We start from the raw sequence: 20,192 nt of genomic DNA, 5'->3' as shown, positions 1-20,192 counted from the left end.
GTTGGCCACACTGTTCCTGATGCAGGCCAGGATGCCATTGGCCTTCTTGGCCACCTGGGCACACTGCTGGCTCATGTTCAGCTTCCTGTCAATCAGAACCCCGAGGTCCCTTTCTGCCTGGATGCTTTCCAGCCACTCTGTCCCCAGCTTATAGTACTGCCTGCAGTTTTGTGGCCAAAATGCAGGACCCAGCACTTGGCCTTGTTGAACCTCACACCATTAGCCTGCATATATGTTCAAGCAACTGGAATTCAGATACCAGGGTAATTGAGCTGCCATAGCCATCTTCACAGTGTATTCCTTATGCCACATAAACGCATTTTTAGTTAAGCTTTACTAAAACAGGGGGGGAGAAAAAGCCTTTCATTTGATTTTGTTTACATTGAACAGAAGTAATATAACACAGTGGGAAACCGGCCCACAGCCCATTTAGCTATAGCAGGTAAGACAAAATATAGAGCTTAACATCTGCCCCTTTGTCAATGACAAAATTTTGACTGACTCTGATAGCACACGGTCAGTGCCGCGGATGGAAGCACAACTTTCACAGCCCAAAACATTTGCATAAAGAAGAGAGAGTCTCACAGCATCAGGAAGATCAAATAAATAAAATGAGCATATCTCAGCCTGAAAGTAAAAAGCATATCCAAACGTTTAATTCCTACTTCCCTCAAAAGAAAACCCACAATCCATCCACAAACCAACTTCCATTTCCCCAAAACACAAACTAACGCTGAGATCAATTCCCTAACACTTTAATAATACACAAGCACACACAGGGTTTAGGACAGTGATGAAAAATGTGTCATGCTTTTCAAGATTAGTCCCCTTCCACTTTAAAAAAATTTATGTTTTCTGGCCTTTGTCCTCACTATGGTCTCCTAGAGAGAAAATGCCCTTCAGAGGCACGCTGACAGAGATCACTGCACACCCAGGCCCAAAGAGACATTGCGGATTTCAGCTGCCAGCATTGGTGGGACAGGCTCTGTTAGCCAGGCAGCAGCTGCAGGACACACTGGGCTCCCAATGCTGGGGAAGCCCTCACATCAGGCATTTCAGCTCCTGCAACACAGTTCAGGGGGAGCAGCCGATCCCACTGAGTACCTGACCCTCTCCACCAGGTGCTGTCTGAGTTGAAAGATAACTGCTCACTTTTGGACAGTGCTCTTACACAGCAGGTTATTTGCTGTCCCAGCATCCTGACAGGTTTACAAAGTACGAATAAGATGGCTAAGTAGTAGTACAAGGCAACATGAGCTGAAAAAAACTCAAATCACCAAAACCCCAACCACAACACCAGCTCTCTCACCCTCCCTAACAAACAAAGAATTTCTATAGTTTGGCTAAATAGGAACAAAATTCCATACAGTGCATACTGGCAGACACGGACTCTTAAATAGAGTAGCAGATTTTTCTCTTAAATGAGAGAAAACAAGTATTCAGGGTAAGGATGACCAACTGTAAATGAAGGGGAACAAACCTAGATTGACAGAAATTACAAAAAAAAATAAATAATATAACTCCATAGCTCCAGACAGTATCATCAGATAGATGCTGCCCAGCCACCAGCACTCTGCTATGGCTTTTCAAGTGTTATTACAATTACAGGACTTTAAGGGATATTTGCAGGAGGCAACCCTGCTCTTGCAGCAACCTGAGCTCTGTCCCTTGCACTGTCTCTAAAGGTTTTGCTTTCAGCTACCCATCTGCAGCATGAGGATTTGGGATCAATAACTCAGCAGTACCTCCTCCTGCTTCCATGGTCACTGCTGCTCCTACACCAAGGTAGCATCAGCATGCACATATTTTGTAGTGGAGTCTTCCTGTTTCTGATTTCCACAGGCCGTGAGTATGTGCACCTTGTCTGCAAACACTGATCTCCAGAACACTGTTTCTCAGCAGGACTATGCCAACTTGTATCTATCCTTTGAAGAGACAGTGGTTTTAGTTTGGTGGGGAGATGAGATTGCACTTCAGAAGGTGCTTTGTTTTTGAAAAAAAACAATATATTGATAATTAACAAAAAAAGTAAAGCCAAAATTTCAATATCATGACAAATTTATCAAAAAAGAACAAAAGAGAATTGCTTAGTTACCCAAATAAAAGTAATGGACAGAAGACCACACCATTCCTGCCTGAAGGACATAGACACACCTACCACCTGGTTTTAGGCAAAAGTCGTCATCTTCCTCCATTTCATCCAATGAATCTACACCTGACAACACTGGACAGTTTACAGTGGTAACACCTCACCCACTGAAATTCTAGTTTTGCATTATTCAGTTAGCCCTACTACCCTCTCTCAGCACTGCAGTCATTCAAGGAGGGAAGTTTCACCAGCACCTGTGGAAAGCAGCAAAGGAAAGGTATCTAGGGCACTGTGGATATTCTATTCCCTACCAATATTAGTGGCAATACAGCCTAGACTTGCACTGCTAGCCTTGAACATCTCAGCAAATCAGAGTGATGAATTATTTAGGACAAACACTTTGAGCTTGAAACTGAGAACAGTGGAGGTGCCTATTTTCTGCAGTGGCTTCCTCAGAAAGTCTCTCCCTGCTCCCCTGCTAGGACATTGGAAGTGATACTAGGAACACTGCCTCAGTTAAAAAACATTGTCATTGTTTCACAAACCTTTACCAAACTTTAACCAATTAGGTAGTACTATTCCATGTCGGCTATTTTCTCCAGATTATTTGACAGTGCAACTGCTAAATTAAACTATTTCAAAGAACAAAACCAGTGCCAAGAGAGGGGAGGACATTTTGTACATGTCAAGATCTGATGATCTCCAAAGGTCAACCTGACCCACGCTTCCAAGTGACAAGCCTGACATCTGGTCATGAGGCTTGGAATCAAGGATGAACCTCCTCCCCACAGCTTTCACATTACAGCATGCCCCAGTTGAAATGGTATTTATGAGTGCCTTGTGAGAAGGAAAAGCAAGTGTCATGTGTGCCCCATAGGGTTGGTAGAAATCTGCAACAAATTTGCCATCACAAACCCAGTCTCAGGTGGTACTGTTTCAGTTCTACACAAGAGCAGATCTGCTCTACAAAGGTAGTGTGTCAAATGGGCATCCGACCACTGGCAGTAAAAACACGGAATCCCATTACTCTCAGTAATCTTGCTGCTGGGTCCACTGATGATATAGAAAGCCAGAGAGACAATCATTATTTTATATTCTAATTACCTGCATGACAAAGGCCACTGCATTTCCCCAAATTCCCATTTGGCCTCAGGTCTACAAAATTAAATCTTTCTTAAACATTTTCAAGAGGTCAAGAATCCAAAGTAGCACTTTGCAAATCAGGTCAGTGAGTCTAAGAAGTGCACATTTCATTTTATTTTTTTTTTTGCTAAAATCCATCTAACTAGAATCCAAGGGTGCCAAACAGGGTGTTTACACTTTAAGAAGATGTAACTTTTTGCTTCTCCTCATTATTCATGCACAGTCCCAAAGCAAATTTATAGCGAGCTTCTAAAATTAGCATTAATAATCTTAGGGGCTGCATTAAGACCCTAATTAAGATAGTATATGAATTTTTCCTGCTTGCACCTAAGATTATAGATTTAAGCTACACACTCACAAGACTCCTTAAGGAATTTGTTTTCTTAACACCAGTTTGGGAAAGATGGTCATCATTCTTGCTTCCATGCAAGGTGTTGAGACATCAAGTCAGAAGTATTTCACTACCTTGGTGTGACTTGTTAAACCACATTTAGGACCCGGCTTCTCAGTGGACATCGTAGTTCACAGCGTAACTCCCCTGGACCTGGTTGCGGGTGAAACATTCATCAGCTCTGAAAGTGCTCTCCAAGATGAGAAGCGAGGCATTGCGGAAAGGAGGAGTCTTCTCACAAGGCTTTTCTGAGGTGAGCTTTTTAGCTTTACACAAGACTTTCTCAGCACAAGCAAGAGTGGGAGTTGGTTTCCAACAAACAATGCAGCTGCTTCAGTACCAAGACCAGCCCTTCATCCAACGTTGTTGCTCCCTATCCACCGCTCAGCTGGCAACATCGGTAACAAAACTGGATAGATTTATCAACCAATCACCTCTCTCTCCCACAGCCATGGTTCACATGCAGGGTAAATCCCTCCTGCACACTGCAGACACAGGGATCACAGCCAGCCTTGGAACTGCTTCTTCCACAGTCCTCTCGTCAGAAACAGCAAGCACCGGCCTACGGATTGCCATTGTTGGAGTGGGAGGAATAGAGCCTGCTGCTACCAAATAGGCCTGCAATTTTCTGGGAGCCATGAGCTAAAGGAAGAGTTGATGAAAAAGAGTTCAAGCAAGAAATAAGAGGTGAAGATTCTAACCCCAAATTTGTACCATCAGTCCCGAACACAACTTTTGCTCAAACAGGTTAGCTTTGAGAAACCATGTAAAATGCACCATAGTTGAAAAGGATGTTACTAACAGCCTCTCTATCTCTGCCCATACAAGGCAGAAAAAGACACCTCCAACTTTTCAGTAAGAGTTAAACCCTGATTTAACTTGCAACTCAGGTTAAATATTCATCCCCTCAGAAGTTACCATACACCAGTGAAATGAGTTTGTGTTGCTTTTTTCTGCATAAAGAGTTCAAAGACTCCTCACTGGGAAACAATTGCCATTTAACAACTAGTATCCTAGAAAGCTGTAAACGAGTCCTGATTTAACTGAACTGAAAACTCATTATTACCGAAAGAAATCATACACTGTAACAATGACCAAAGCTTTCCTGGAAGAGCTCTCTCTCTGGATTTGTCATTAACATCTATATCCTAACACTCCTAAATAATTCAGTACAGCATTTAGCCCTGTGTCCTTGTCTCTCTACTCAGAAACCACTCTCACTCTTTACAGTATATTTCAGCAACAGGGAGGAAAAATCTGTCTGGATTGTGGTTCCTCCTTCTGCTGTGCAACTGAGGGGGGAACCTCAGTTACCCTTTCTCTCTCAGCATAGAAGCACAGGTTTTATTTATTTTATTTTTTTTGGAAAAAAGTGTTTATTAGACAACTAAATATAGAGCATTATTTATCCACACAGAGTCATGACCATGTGGGCTCAGATTCACATGCAAATTCCCCTTTTAATAATCCTAATGCAGGGAGTGCTCCAATCAGAGCGCTATCAGTCCCAGCTCCCAGATACCTGATGCCAGCTTTGCTGGTAATGTAGGCCACCGAAGCAAATCCAGAGAGATTGAGCTGGAAGTGGAGAGAGGCTCTGAGATCTATTTGCTTGGCTTCCTGACGACGAGGGGGTGTGTAACTTCTTTTTGTCTTTTCCACTATAAAGGGGATATCATTTAAGAGGGATCATTAGCTGAGAGCAGCCCGGCTGGGTCGAGGCTGGGAGGCGGGGACGCAGTTGCAAGCAGTGGAGCAAGGTGGAGGCACGAAGACAGAAGACCAGGTTAATGAAAGCATGAGGTGGCTCTTGGGCAGCAGCTTGAAAAAATTTGGACACGCTGACAGGGGAAACTATGACTGGCTAAACAGTGAACCTGGTGGGCCACTTCTGGAAACAGAGCTTCAGGTCTGTACCCTCCTGCTCATCTCTGTGACATGTCCTTTGACTTAGCATGTGTGTGTATGTCCATATAATGCCTCATGTATAGTGCAGAGTAAAAAGCTGGGTATTGGGATGTGTCAAAGCAGTACTGCTCAATTACACCGAGTCAGAGCATTTATTTATTGCTGTTGTTTTAAACACATTTGTGGGAAAAGAAAAACATTAGATGGAAAAATTCTCTTGGAGTGGCAGGTAAGGAAGTTTAATTACTTCTTTTAAGCATAATGAATTTTGCTGTTCCTTGATTTCCTTTCTCTTAAATGCATGTTTATGCTTTGGATCTGGTCCTGTGAAGCCTTTCTGCAGATGTTGCGAGTCAGTAGCAGGCAGCAATGAACTCTTGTTCCCTAAGCTGTGCGCTGATTACTTCTGTGAGAGAGGATCACATGCAGGCGAGTGGGGGGAGGGAAGTAGCCCCCAGAGATGAAAACACAGCCTGTCTTTCTGGCTTTGTCTGGCATACAGTGAGAGGGTTTCTCTGATCAAAAATAATAATTTAAGGTGCACGTACATCCCCAGTAAATGTCCGAGTCAAGTAGCATTAGCAAATGAACTGGCCAGACTAATGTACTGTTGCAAAACAAAAGGGGATAGGAGTGTGTGTGGGTGTCAAAACAGGAGAAAAAGTAGTCCTTAATAACTGCAATTTTAACAAAATCTATCTCACCAGTAAGATTGCCAGAGTTAGAGTAGCAATGGCAATGTCTTCACACCTCAAGACTGGTTTAATCTGACACTGGGAAACAAAGAGCATCACCAGAGTCACATTTCAACAAGTATTTGAAAATTCAGTGTAAATCCAGGCTCACTTTTAAATTATGTGTCATTATTAATGTATACAAAACCACATCAAAATGTTTTTCTATTTGTCAGATTTATGGTTTTGCTTTTTACAAGCAATAATGAGTCAGCTTTAAAAAGCAGGATGGAGCTTGGAAAAGCACCTATGGGGGGACCACAGCCTAATGACTTCAGACTTTGTTCCAAATCCACTTAAACATTTCAGAAGTATTGGTTTCATGATTCAACTTGAAAAGATATAAGTATAAATATGGGCTATTTAAATAAAAGTAATTTTATTAGAGTTCTAAGTATTCTAGCAAATCATTAACAATATAATAAATCTTAGCATCAATCACTTCAGTGGGAATTTCAGTAAGCGAATAAACTTTTACTTTTCTATCCTTACACCAAAGCTTTCTTTAAACTCATGTTTGGCCTTATTAGGTCATTCTCTCCCAAGCCAGGTAGTATCCCTCTTTTGTCTAGACACATGGTTCAGCTCCAAACCCATTCCATTACTCATCATGGATATACCACACAACTCAGCTCCACTCTGCATTTTATTCCTTTATCAACAGGCACGAGTAAAAGCTCATCTTAGCTGATATGGGTCACATAATCTGTAAGCTGGCAACTGTACATGCTCAGCATGTTAAAAAAACATAGGCAGACAGATTACTAATGAAAGGCTTTACTACTTTAGTCTGTGCTCAGTGTTTGGGAAAACTGACCCTCTGCTTCAATTCCTACAAATATATAATGAAAGGAAGAGAATAAACATGAGCCTACAATGACCAAACTATTCTAAGAATCAGTTCTCGGAAAACATAACTTTTTAGAAACATGATCGCTTTTACTCCGAAGCCCTTTTCTGCCTTTCTCTAATTTATAAAGGATATTTTCCCTATATTTATGTGTCTGTAACTTATTTCATGGTGGAAGTCAGATCCTTACTTTTGTCAATTACAAACCTGACAATAGCTGCTTGTGATGACACAAGCAGAGCACACTGATGTCCAGTGAAGCAGCATCCAACCAAACCAGTCAGGAAAACACTGCCTAGTAATGCCCTCAGTCACTTCATATGCCTGGTTTGGAAACTTTCAGGGGTTAAACAGTAAAGGATTTTACTTCATATATGTTCTGCAGTTGGTTTACTTTCACTTCAACTCATGAAGATTCAGATTGATTTTTAGAGCATTTTATTTTCCAGTTCTGGCAGCTATTCCTGTTACCTATACACAGCGCTTACTTTTCTAGTTTTAGAGGTTAGTTTTAGTTCAGTTTAGAACTTTAGTTATATTTGTAATTTCTAAGTAATTATTTATTTTTTATTAAGTGACCTTTGACTCATTGTATTAAAATTATTTTTATTTTTGATGTAATTTTTTTTTAATGCCCATAAGATTTTCCAAGCCTTTATGTCAAGATCTGCACAACATTCTTCACTAGCCCCTTAGTCAGTCATTGCAGAAATGGGCACAAAACCATGACAGAAAAACAGGAACTAATACTGATCAATTGTATCGCAATACATTTGATAATATATATGGATTTACCTACAAGAAGTTCATCAGCTTTTTGAACTACATCTCAAACTAAAAGCAGTCCATGTAAAATGCTTGGCAGGAGACAGTATCAAAATGGATATATAACTCCCTGTTCATGTTCTCTGCATCTGTAGGGCAGCATTAACTTATATAAAACTATTTCAATTCAAATAATACACTATGTAGCCTACAAATTATTTAACCCAGATAGGAAAGGCTTAACACTATCTGTGTTTAAAAAACTATGAACCCTTTGAAACACAGACTGAGGAAAACTGGTCCTTGCTGTCATCTGTCAGCATACAGAAAAAAACATATTGCCCAATACTTAATCCTACCTGCCTCACATGCTACTATTTTGCAGATTGTAGTAAAACACACTTAATGTCCTTTCACAACTATACAGGACGTGGTATTCGCTTCATTATAGCCATTTAGTGTGCTGTTTCCCCCCCCCCCCCCAGCATACAGCACAGGGTCTTATTTACTGCATCTTCTTCAAAAAACCAAATTTATTATGTCTCCTTTTGCATACATTACACAAGTGCCTGGTTGCTATCTATTCAGTAGTTATTTTGAATAGATTAGGATAAAACAGGAGTAATTCAGTTGGAAGGGACCTGCAATGAAAATCTAGTCCAACCATCTGACCATTTCAGGGAGTACAAGAGGATATGAACTGTTTCATAATAACCTATGTAATTTTTGCCCAGATCCCTCAGTGCAACAAAGTACTTGCAGGTTCAGGGCATTGCTCTTTCACCTTCAGATGCAGCAACACAGATGCAGAATTTCTGCAGACCAGACCCAGGGATCTTAACCCAGGCACTTTAAGTGAGGTATAACCAACAAATAACCCACAACAAACACCTCTGCTGAACTGTCTTGCCCCTCCCCTAGACCATTCAGTAACAGAGGCAGGAATACTCCTGCTCCCCAGGACAGCATTCACTATCCCACACTAGCAGGCAGTCCTCTCAATTCCCCCACTCTTCTGACTCAGTCACTACATACCCTACACATCCTGCAACACAGTACCCTGAGGTATTGTGGTCTTCTTCCCTAAGCAATCTATCACAAACCTGAGTAGGCACTTTGTACACAATAATGTAATTAAAAATTATATGCATTGCAGAACAAATTAAGGAATCATAGATTTCCAAAATGCTGGCATTTATTCAACCTTGAGAGCCTGATTTTGCAACTTTAGAAACAATGCTATACGTTACTCTTGGAGGGCTTTTAGGCCAGTAACCCACTGACATCCCAAGCTGTCCTTTTGTACCTACTTCACAGACTGTGGTCATCTGAGCTAGCTTATACTACAAATAGTTTCACTTCTTCCATTTTTTTACCATTAGATGCAAACTTTCCCCTCCAACAATAACATATTTTACACATTTCCCTTGATGGGTATACAAGGCCCAAGACCACTGGTTTCCAGTTAAGGCTTTGGAGCAATGTATTTCCCTGAGACCCAAGACTATTTGTTAATTCCTTCTATCAAGCTTAACCTTTTCCTTCCTTCTCCTGCCTCATAGTTTTTCACTAGCCCTTTCCTTTTTCCTTCTTATTTGAAAAGAATGGGACTGCTGCAGCGAGAGTGTTGTTCCTCAGATTTCTACTCTCAGTCCTATTCAGTCTTACTGCCCTCAGTCTTGGTTCCCTTTTGGCTTTCCTCCCCACAGTTTTATATCTTGTTCTCACAAGCTAAGGCTCTCCTTCCACACTGCTGCACAATTGATCTGTACCCTTCTCCACTCTGTCCATCCCTGATGAGTTCACAGCTCCTCACTTCAGAAACATCAATTCTCATCCTGTGCTTCAAATCCACATCCAACCCACCAATCCTTCCCGTGTCTCCCTGCCATACAGAGGACTCTCTGAAATCCAGTGTTTGTAAGAGGCCACGTCTTATAACGGGATGTATCAGGCAACCATAACAGTAGTCTGTGCTTCCACCAGCACATGAAGGATACGCCGTCCTTGACCACTATTTAACAAACAAATATCCTTTCAGTGAAATTTATAGGGAAGCTGCACCAAGTTTAAAGGATAATCAGGGCTTTATATACCTTTTACTAATCTCATGTAGAAAAAGCTGGCAACCTCACTCTCTCAAATCTCTGTCCTCACAAACCACCAGATTACTGTACAACTCATAGATCCTACGAACAGCACTTAACCTGGCTGAAAGCCTGCTCCCTACAAATTAAACCCCAAACTTAGACTTGGATCTCAAAAATATGCTCTTCACTGATTGTGAATAATGCTGTCCAATATAAGCTCAGCTCTTCGAAATATTTACTGTAAGAGTATCGGTAACACATCAGTATGGGTGAGTCTCTGAATAAGCAATGCACAAATACAATACTGAATACTTCTTTTCATTTTCCCAGGAAGTGTTTTATGCCCCTCGTAAGACCCACTAAAAAAGCATTAATGAACTTAAAAAAAAAAAAATCCCCTCATTTTTAAAAGATTATTTAATGACTGGATTAGAAGAACAGTGGGAACAGTTTCTTCCAACTCTGCTCTTTCCTGTAGCCCATTTAATAGTCAGGTAAGACAACAGCTTGTACTGCCAGAAGCTCTTTAATAAAAAATGATCAGTAAATATAAAAGAGTTCTTTAGTATGCATTTTTGGGGAAAAAGACAGCTGGGGAAAAAAAAAGTTTAATGGCTTACCCACAAAAGTTTCAATATATTTTTAAATTACTTTAATGGATTTGGCTTCAGACCCACAATACCTTAGGGGGAAAAAAAAGGCAGAAATCTCCCCTATGCTATTTTTTAGAAGTCAAAACCGATTTACTTTGGTTTTCTTAGGTAGAATTTCATAATAGGACAACAAAGCAGAAAGGTTACAAATACCTGGTAGATAATCAGTTGAATGGAGGTTACAGTGTGATTTTGTAGCTGGAAGAATTACTATAATTCTTGGAAGAATAAGCACAGAAAGTTTTTGTAGACTAAGAAGGGAGCACTGGGGTTACTGGCCCTTTTCACAAAGCCATTGCTGCAAACAGCCAGTTTGCATCCCTGCTTCCAAATGCTTTGAGGAAAGAACCACTCAATTTCTCCTAGCTTGAATAGGCACTTTCATTCAAAATAAATGAAATCTGATCTATGGACCTGTTAAGTCTCACCATACAAACGTGAAAAAGCCATCTGAGAGCATTCGTCAGGAACTTACTAAGGGAATGAGTTGATAATAAATAGCATTATAGGGTTTGGGTTTTCTTACCTCTCTAGACTGGACTCTGAATGAGATCCACTTACTAGAAGCTAGAGCAGGATAGAGTCATACTGAAAAAAAGATACATTAAATTTTAAAACTAAAGCTAATACAACAGAAGAGCACAAATGGCTTTGTTGGTTTTGTTTGTTGGGGTATTTTTTAGTAGCTAATGACTCCAGTTAACATTACAGAACAATTTAAAAGCTGTGAGACAGAGGTCTTTTGTGCTACAGGTCAGAAAATAAAAGTTGACAGCTAACAGTCACAACTGTTATTACTCTTACACAAGAAGTTCTTTTCCCACAGTTTCAATCAGGGAAAAATGATTCTTGGAAAGCTGGCAGAACAAGCTCAAGAAAGAGCCCCAGTCCAGGCTGTACTAACACACCACGTCAGGGTCTGGCCTGTAAGATTAGAACAACCCAAAGAATAGGTATTGTAGGCAATGGGCCCTGTTTGAATGGGCTAGTTGTCATAACATTTGTTCTTTAAACAGTTTTTCAAATACAAAGAAACGACACTAGATGGTGCTTCACCTGGATCATCTGCAATTCACTGTTCTCACAAATTTTAAGTTTGACTAATCTCCCACAAAGTGGACTGGTCCCTCTATAATCCAAGAGCAATAAAATGTCAGTGTCAAACAAAATTACATACACTTCCAGGTTGTTGGGTTTTTTCCCCATTGGATACAGGGTTTCCTAGAAACGCAATAGTCTTTCCAACTTTTCTGTTTCTTTTGTCTCTAGTTGTGATTTGCTTTAATGAGCCAGCAAATAGAGTTTGGCAATTCAGGAGTCTGAAAAACATATCATTTGATTGACATTAATGCAGACAGAAAGAAATTTGGAAAAGCGACTGCTAGAGCATAAAGGGGGAGATGGACAGAAAACATTTTTGCTTTCTCATTAAGAGGTCTCCAGGAATCCAACACACTACCTATTTGCTTTGATTACAGAGCAGACAACAGACAAGTTCAACCAAAGACGACATAGAACCATTTCTGTGCATCATATTGCCTGCCACCATGATGCTCTTCCTGGCATTCCTGCTGCTCTTCCTGTACCGCCGTTGCCAGCGCCCCACTCAGCAGGGGCAGATCTTCAGCATCGACCTTCCTGAGGCCCTGCCTGAACATGATGTGTCCAATTTCCTTTCTGCACTGCCCTGGAACAGTGAACAGAGTTTCCACTACTCCACACTGGTCCCTGATGCCACATTCCTCTCTGTGTGTTTACCTCCATCGTATGAGGAGGCCACCATGAAGACTTCCATGGAAGAGGCTCACATTGAGCTCTCTCCAGACCCAGTGCCTCCTTATGAAGAGAGCACACTGCAGACCAGCAGCGCCAAATAAACTTTCTATGGAAGCACCTTAGCTGAAGCATGCAACCCCCTCGAGGCACAAGGGTAGAACTGCTATGGCCTTTAAAATCTGTGAAAAGATTCCAAATGAGGCACCAAACCAATGAATTTATGCAGGAAGAAACTTGAAGTAACAGGGAATGAGTCTCTTCACCTCGTCCTAGGACTCTCTACCTTCCATTTGTGGCAAGTGTACACATGGTAGAGCACCAAATCTGACCCAGGCTGGCAGCATGGGTATTCCAGTTAACAAACATGTCATGAAAGGATTAAACTTAAGGAAAGTTGAGAAGCTGTTCCTCTGCCATCCATCACCTACAAAGAAATTTCAATAACGTTATAGATTCACTTGTCACAAAAAGGGCTTTTAGCACATGCCTATTTCAGTTTGGAGGTTTTTTCTATGTGTTTATTTTCAATCGAGTCTTTGACAAGCTTAGTCACTCCATCTGTGTGTGTTAACATCACATCATTCTGCAGTGCTCTGGAATGATCTCAACTCTCAGGAAAGCAAATAAATATATAATATATACAAAATTTCCAGCAACTGTCTCCAAAGGTTCTAATGTGCACTGTGGATACAGGCTGTCTTTTCTCACAGTTGAACAATGAGAATAATCAGAGAAGATCTGATTGTTCTGGGTGTGGAAGACTCCATACAAGAGCACATTCACACTATTGCTGCAAGCTTCCTGCCAAGGTCTGCAAGGTCCCAATGTTCCAGACTACTTGCTTGACTTCTTTTCCAATTTACAAGTCTAAAATAATAAACTGTGTGACTTGTTTGGTGCAGTGTGTAAAGAAGCTGGAGAAAAATTAATAAATTCAAATGCACCAAAAAAATCTGGTCTGTATTTCAAAACAGCATTATCATCTCTTCCCCTTCATCACTAAGGCAAAGTAAAGCTAATTCTAGTGCGTTGGTGGCAGTGGCTCAGAGGGTTTGCACATGCATACTTATAGACTATCTTTAATTTTTCTTAGAGGATAGCATTTTCACCATGTTGATAGATGCTCTTGTTACAGAAGGTGGCTACTACAGATCCTGACAGCCTCAAAGTTATGTTGGCAAGCCACAGACAAAAGTAATGTCATGGAATAGCTGACACCTGCAAGAAACTATTGTAACAGCTGTGTGCAGTCTTGGTGTAACTAACAAATCCAAAGGCTGCCCTGACCTGCACTCTATGATCTCAGCAACTGTCAGGAGGTGTCAGTATCAGCCAGTCCTGCTTTATGAACTTACCACATTCCTTAAAAAAACCAACAAAACCAACAATACAATAATGGAAGAAAAAATCACTGCTGTACAGCAGAAGAAAGGCCGCTTTCAAGCTGCAAGGTACTTAAAGCTCATGTTATGTCAACAGTGACACAGTCACAGTAACCAAACAGTCCAGGTCAAAACTGATGTTGCCACTCATACATTTCTCTTATAACAAGAAAAAATATCTGCCTTTTATAATTCAGAAATGGGATTGTTTTCTTGAATTACAATTTGAGATAATTCCTTTTCTAATGTTCCATTTTGCTTATCAGACTGCAGCAGCAGATGTTTCGGAAAAATTCAAATTCAATCAACCATTTTTCTTTTCAGACCACATCTGGGAACAGTTCCTGTATTTGCTGGTGCATTCGAAAGTACTATATTCTACTGTCTCCTTGCATTTTCTTTACCTTCTTAATATTTGGTACACACAGTTGTTGCCAGCTACAAGAAAAGCTGGACAAATATATGGGCCCCAAACAACATAACTAATTGGAAAGGTGCAAAGCTTTGAGGTTCAAAGATAAATCACTTCTGCCTCTGGTGTCTGTATATTCCACTGTCTTCAGCAAAGTTGTACAGATACACTTGAAAACTAAGCTACTGTCATATCCAATGGAGTATATTTTGCCTTAAAAGATCTACTGTGTTCTGAAATGAGCTGCACTGTTATTCAGCACAGATTCTTGTTTATCCTTAACCTGGGTAGAGCCTGATACTCAGCCCCTGGGCTCATCATTCTAAACGGCTCTCTAGTTACCTTAGTTACAATTAAAAAAACTTTTTGATTGCTTTCTTGTGACCAAGACTTATATACTTCTAAAATAGCTGAGAATTGCTATTCTCTGGAAACATATAGAGAGTTTCACACAGTATTTACTGGATAACTCTCGAATCCTGCTTTAGATAAATAGCTTCTGATTGTTTGCATTACTATAGACAATTAAAACCAGACACTTGCTCAATTTCAAATTAACAGAAACACTGCCATGACTTAAATTCCTCTTTCTAGTAGACTGCTTTTTATTCCATCTGGAATTTGTATCCCTTACCTCATTCCAAAACAGATTTGTCTAGTCTTGCATGTTAATTGTCCCTAGTGGGTTTCAACCTAATCAGCACCTCTACTCTTAAATCCCCACCACAAAGAGAAGGTCCACTAAAACAAAAAGAGAATGTTTCTCCTGCAAACATACTGAAATTAAATCTCCATTGCCCAGAAGCTACCTCTGATCATATTAGCCTGTGGTGACACACATCTCAGTAACCACAGTGTTACTGGTGTTAGTGCTACTGCTTGTGGAGCAGCTGTCATGTCCTTAGGGCAAGCACCTTCTGCATCCAAGAGGAGAGCTCATGACCTGAAAGGAACTCGTGACTGGTCATACAACAACCATAAGTGCAAGGGGAAGATCTTTAATTTTCTTAGCTCCAGTAATCTCAAAGGTGAAGGTTTTAGACTGAGGAGAGACATTAAGTTTCCGATTACATAAAAGGTAATTGCAAACAAAGCAAAATAAGCACCCCTCATGCTTGCACCAATCTGAACTGGTACTAGTGATCTTAAAGTGAAACAAGTTTAAGTCAGAAAAGAAATTTCTAAAAGTGAAGTGCAGTCTGAAAGTGCAGCAAAGCACTGGCAACACCATCTCTGGCCACATTAAGAAGTTAGACAATGTCCAGAGTGATGAAGGCTCCTAACTGGAGCAAGGAATGGACTGGATGTCTTCTCTGAGTCCTTTCTTGGTATAGCTAAAGCTATATCAAATTAAATTTTGTTCATAATTTCCAAATTCTGTATGAAATCAGATGGCTGTTTCTTTGAAAATTTGATACTAGGAGATTTCATATGCATCCAGAAATCACTGTAACACTGGCGTTGTAATTTATAACCACAAAGTTCTTTTTCTTTTTTTCTAAAATCTCATATCTGCTACTACACATATAAAGTCTTATAAGTTGTTAACTCACCTAATGTGAAGGGCAATATTTCAGTTTTCTATTATAAGAATATTGAGAACCATGATGAGATTATTTATGTTAATAGAACCCCTTGTTTATACTTAGTAGGAAACTATGGAACAATATGGACTCCCTCATTAAGGAGGTTTCAGAAGCTCAGAGAGCAATCTCTGTGCATCTCCTCTTTGTGAGAGCTGCCAGTCTCTCTTACTGACATCGATCCACTGCTCTGTAGACCAAGATGCAGATACATCTTGTACACATGCCAGTTATTTGCTCAAAAGACATTTAAAGGAAAGCAACACAGGTAATTCATACAAAACAGTTCTATTAAATATCAACTGAAAGTATTCAGCACGCATCTCCAGTAATAATACAGTACTTTCACATCCAGTAATAATACAGTACTTTCAAACTAGTAGAATATCCTGTCTGTCTCACTTTACCTGAAGGAAGGAAAGATGAGACACCTCTTTGCAACCACAGTAGGAGCTCAGAAACTAACATCTTGGATAAAAATGATTCATGCTTGTGCATAGATCAAGCATCTGGCACCTAATCTTTGATGAGCTAAAAACTAACTCATGATTCACTGGTTTGTACTTGCAAGTGACAAAATACGTTTTTCAAAACAGGACAGTCACTTCTTGGCCTTGGCCTAAGAAAGACAGAATAAGCACTTCAATGTATAAATTTCTCTTCAGAGAGATGCTTGTTTGTAACAAATACCTTGTCTAGAAATTTAGATCCCTCACTGAAATGGAATAACTTTATATAAAAAAAATTAAGCAAACTCTGACATTGAGTCAGAATATCTTTATGATAGTTCAATAATATCACAGTGGCCAAGAAAGAACTGCCCCCGAAATACAACATTTGGCTTAATCTATGCTTATAAGGATTTTGCTTGTGCCCCTATGCCAGCAAAGCCTCCAAACACAGACATATAATTACTTTTACCAGTACAAACTCCACTAGCATGAACTGTATGTGCTCTAGTAGTCAAATAACTCTTACAAATGTAGGTTTTATCTATATTAGAAGGTGACTCAGCAGTCTTATTCTGGCTAAATACAAAACTGCAGCAGCTCAGAAGCAGATTCATAGAGGAGTCTGTCTTGCAGAGAATGGTAATTAGCAGAGATGACACCTATTGCTGTCCAGTTTTAATTCACAGCCTCCATACATCTGACAGTAAGAAGACCATTGATTTAGCTGCTGGTTCAATCAAGGGCACAGGAGCTAACGAGTAGTAGTACTCCCTACAGGAGTTAGCTTAAGACAAGAATGAAAAGTGAAGGATTTCAAGTCACACCTTGTTCACCAGAAGATATGTGTAACATAGCTCTTTCTACTTTCCTCTTGAAGGCCTGTAAGTTTTGCATCCTCTGGTTCCACTGCTTGCACCACTTGAAAAGTTATAACTTCAGATTAAGTGCAATTTGTACCAAAGAACAAAAAACGATAGCACAATTTTTATACTGTTTAACGCAATTTCAACATTTGACCTACATTGAAACTACTTGATTACAATCATTTTGAGAGAATTTAAATAGCTGTTTTCCATACTGTACAAAGCTTTTCTTTAGCTTTGATACAGCTTCCTGAAAAACAAACTTTTCCCTGAGACAATATTATGAAGGCAAGAATCCTTCCAACAGAAGGAATTACTTCTGTTCTGGGTCACAGTCAATAAAGCAGCAATAAATCTTGTAATGTAACTCAACACACTTAAAAGTATTTAAAAATACCTGTAACAAACAGTGCCTGATAAACCATGGGAAACCAAGGTTCAGCATTCCAGATGTCTTCAGATGCAACCACCTCTTTCAATGTGCTTCTCAAAGCTCCCTCCCAAACTAACTCATAATAGGATTTTGCCTGCAGCCTGTTTTTTGCAGTACAATCAAAGGGTTCTCAGGACTTAAAGGAACCCTTAAGTAACCATTATGCAGCTAAAATTTAATTTTCTTGGTTAGTCTGCCTTGTTTCAGTGAGTGCTGCTCTTGACTTCCTTAAAGATGACTTGACTGCTATCACCTGGCCTAGCTTTTCCAATCCCACAGGCAGCTGTGGACTTCTATTGTGCCCATTTGTGAGTAAAATTAACTCTTTCCAGTCCTCAGTGAGGAGAAAACAACTGAGACAAATAAAGACCATCTAGGGACAGGAACATTCGTTTTGTCAGGTCTATAAAGTGCTTGGCCCACAGAGAGCTGCCCCCATTCCTAACAGGCTTGCTACAAAACAAACAGCGTTCAGGACCAGTAGTGATCCTTCAGACATACTCCTTTGGTCACAGTGCTAGAAGCCTACTATGTAGCTGAGGAAAAAGGATGTGCTTGGTAGCAAGGTTTCCTCAGAAAAATAGTCCAATGTAATATGATTATGTTGCACGGAGTCTCAGAGTCTCTGCTCTTACTGGCTTTTCCAGACTGTTATGGCCTCTGTAAAATCTGCATGAAAATACATAGTTTCAAAAATACAAAGTGTCTTTCAGTTTTGTGGAAACTCAAGTTTCAAGGAAAGTGATTATAATAGTGAGCTCAGTGAAGTCTGTACTATTCACCTCTTGTAAGACACTGAGAAAATCCACATAGAAGAAAGGCTTAATATAGTCAGCATGTTATGCACTGTGCCATGCAGCAGAGGATTCAACAAGTCATTAAGGTACAGAAAAACTGGTGTTTGTTGCCCACAGAACTATGGCAGAACAATGAAGTTATATTAGATTTATTTGCACAATTAAAGGAGCAAATGCAGCCTCTGAACAAGTAACTGAGACAGATGCTTTCTTGAACTCCATGCTCTTTAGCTGAACTCCTTGAGTTCTAATGTGCCACTGAGCTGTTTTTACTTACCTGAGTAGCCAGTGAGCCTGGTGCACATCCACTCTGTGTCAACCTTTGCAGTCTTCTCTTAATGCCACTCAAACATCAAGATGATGAAATTAATCTGTTGTAATTGGGTATCTTTGCTAAAGAAAGAGCAGAAACGAGTGGGTTTTCCACGTGTGGATTAATTTCTGTGGTGCTGCCAAATGGTTTGTGTCCCTATAATCCAAAAAAAATCTCAAGAATACTGAAGTTGGTAAACTAGTACCTACTTTCCTGCATTAGGGAACTCAAGTTTTCATTTTCATCAACTAAATCATGCAATGTCTGGAGACAAAACCTGGTCTGAATTAGCCTGTAATACAGCAAAAATCATCACCCTCTTACCGTAGGCACTCACTGCGGTAATTCTAATGCAAGATCCTTTACACGTTTCTTTTTTTTTTTTTTTTCTTTACCAAGGCCACAATTTATGTAATTATATCTCATCAGATTACATATTACTTTCTATAATCACACATTTTCCCTACTTAGTTCTGTGAGTCAGCACAGGTGGGACACATGAACAACCACAAAACCACAGATGAAATGCAAAGACTAAATTTATTTCCGTTACCTCACCAACTGGAGGATTCCCAAAGCAGCACCCAGGCAGAGGCACACAGGCAGGGACACAGGCACCACGGAGCTTGGTCCATCCTAGAGGATTACTGAACCTGCTGTCTTTGCCTGTTTATCAGGGATTTGCACAGGCATATTTTCCCACTGTGCTTTGATCTTTCCCCAAGCAGAGCAGGAATCTCAAGCATGTCTGATAGGGTGCCTCTGAGTCTTTCACAAGGCTTTGTTATCTAAACACAGATGTTCTACTTGTCAAACACACAAGGCTAAACAACAATTAGTATGATATATGTGTTTTTCTACACCCCAGCTGCAAGTCACTTGAGTGTGTTTATAATCCTCCTTGCCAGTCTTCCGCTATTATCCCACATTGCTCGTTCATATATCACAAAAAAACCATTGTGCCAACAGGAGCTCAGGAGGAGAGGAAAAAACTTCAATACTTTACAAATGTGAAGGAAACAAACTGAAATTCACATTCCAGTATCTTCTCAGAGTTACAGACTGCTAAAAAGCGCAATTGAAGACTATCAGGAAAAACTTAAGATTTATTTTCAGTGTTCAAAATTAGGCCCTCTTTGATGGAATTCTACATTTTCAGGTAGCATCTCCTGGGACATCAAGTTCTTAAGAAATGCAAATCAAGATGTGCAGCCATTTATCTTACCAGTTTGTTCATTGAAAAGATGTTCAGTACTCGTTCTCTTCTTTCCTCAGACCACCTCTCTTCACAAGCCTTTAGGAAACCTAAACAGACCATGGAGAGATTCCCACACTGTGGGCACAAAACACAACTTGATGTTGGGTGCTGAGGGCAGAGACAGATCCCACAGTGCATTTAAGCACACACTGTGAGTGTCCATCTGGGCTGTTACTGCTGGAGTGGTGCCACCGCTATTGGTAGCTGTCTGCAGTCCTTTCATGGGTGCAGTGGGGTGGGGTGGCTGAGGACACAGAGCTGAGCTTCTGGTCTGTGGGAGCTGGGTGTGAAATGGGACAG

General features: G+C 40.3%; 1 protein-coding gene across 3 annotated transcripts; it reads left to right on the top strand.

Moving 5' to 3' along the window:
• SMIM28 (small integral membrane protein 28) lies at positions 1 to 15,873 on the top strand. Of its 3 annotated transcripts, none has more exons than XM_064649362.1 (3): positions 1 to 3,876; positions 4,073 to 5,532; positions 12,102 to 15,873. In XM_064649362.1, the coding sequence occupies exons 2-3, from the start codon at positions 5,422 to 5,424 to the stop codon at positions 12,498 to 12,500; spliced, it is 510 nt and encodes a 169-aa protein (XP_064505432.1). In that variant the 5' UTR covers positions 1 to 3,876; positions 4,073 to 5,421; the 3' UTR covers positions 12,501 to 15,873. The 3 variants fall into 3 exon arrangements, with proteins under 3 accessions (XP_064505432.1, XP_064505433.1, XP_064505431.1); XM_064649363.1 differs by having other exon boundaries at positions 1 to 4,310; positions 5,293 to 5,532; XM_064649361.1 differs by having other exon boundaries at positions 1 to 5,532.
• Positions 15,874 to 20,192: the final 4,319 nt, after the last annotated feature.

The sequence above is a fragment of the Pseudopipra pipra genome, chromosome 3, assembly GCF_036250125.1.
Source record: "Pseudopipra pipra isolate bDixPip1 chromosome 3, bDixPip1.hap1, whole genome shotgun sequence".
Taxonomy (NCBI): Eukaryota; Metazoa; Chordata; class Aves; order Passeriformes; family Pipridae; genus Pseudopipra; species Pseudopipra pipra.
Note: the sequence above shows the minus strand (reverse complement) of the source record. Positions and strands in the feature narration are given on the sequence as shown.

Bases quoted from the DNA above. Each gene is read 5' to 3' on its own strand.
- SMIM28 (XM_064649362.1), top strand. From the start codon at position 5,422: ATGAGGTGGCTCTTGGGCAGCAGCTTGAAAAAATTTGGACACGCTGAC. The intron at 5,533-12,101 runs GTCTGTACCCTC...CTTTGATTACAG, and splicing joins TTCTGGAAACAGAGCTTCAG to AGCAGACAACAGACAAGTTC.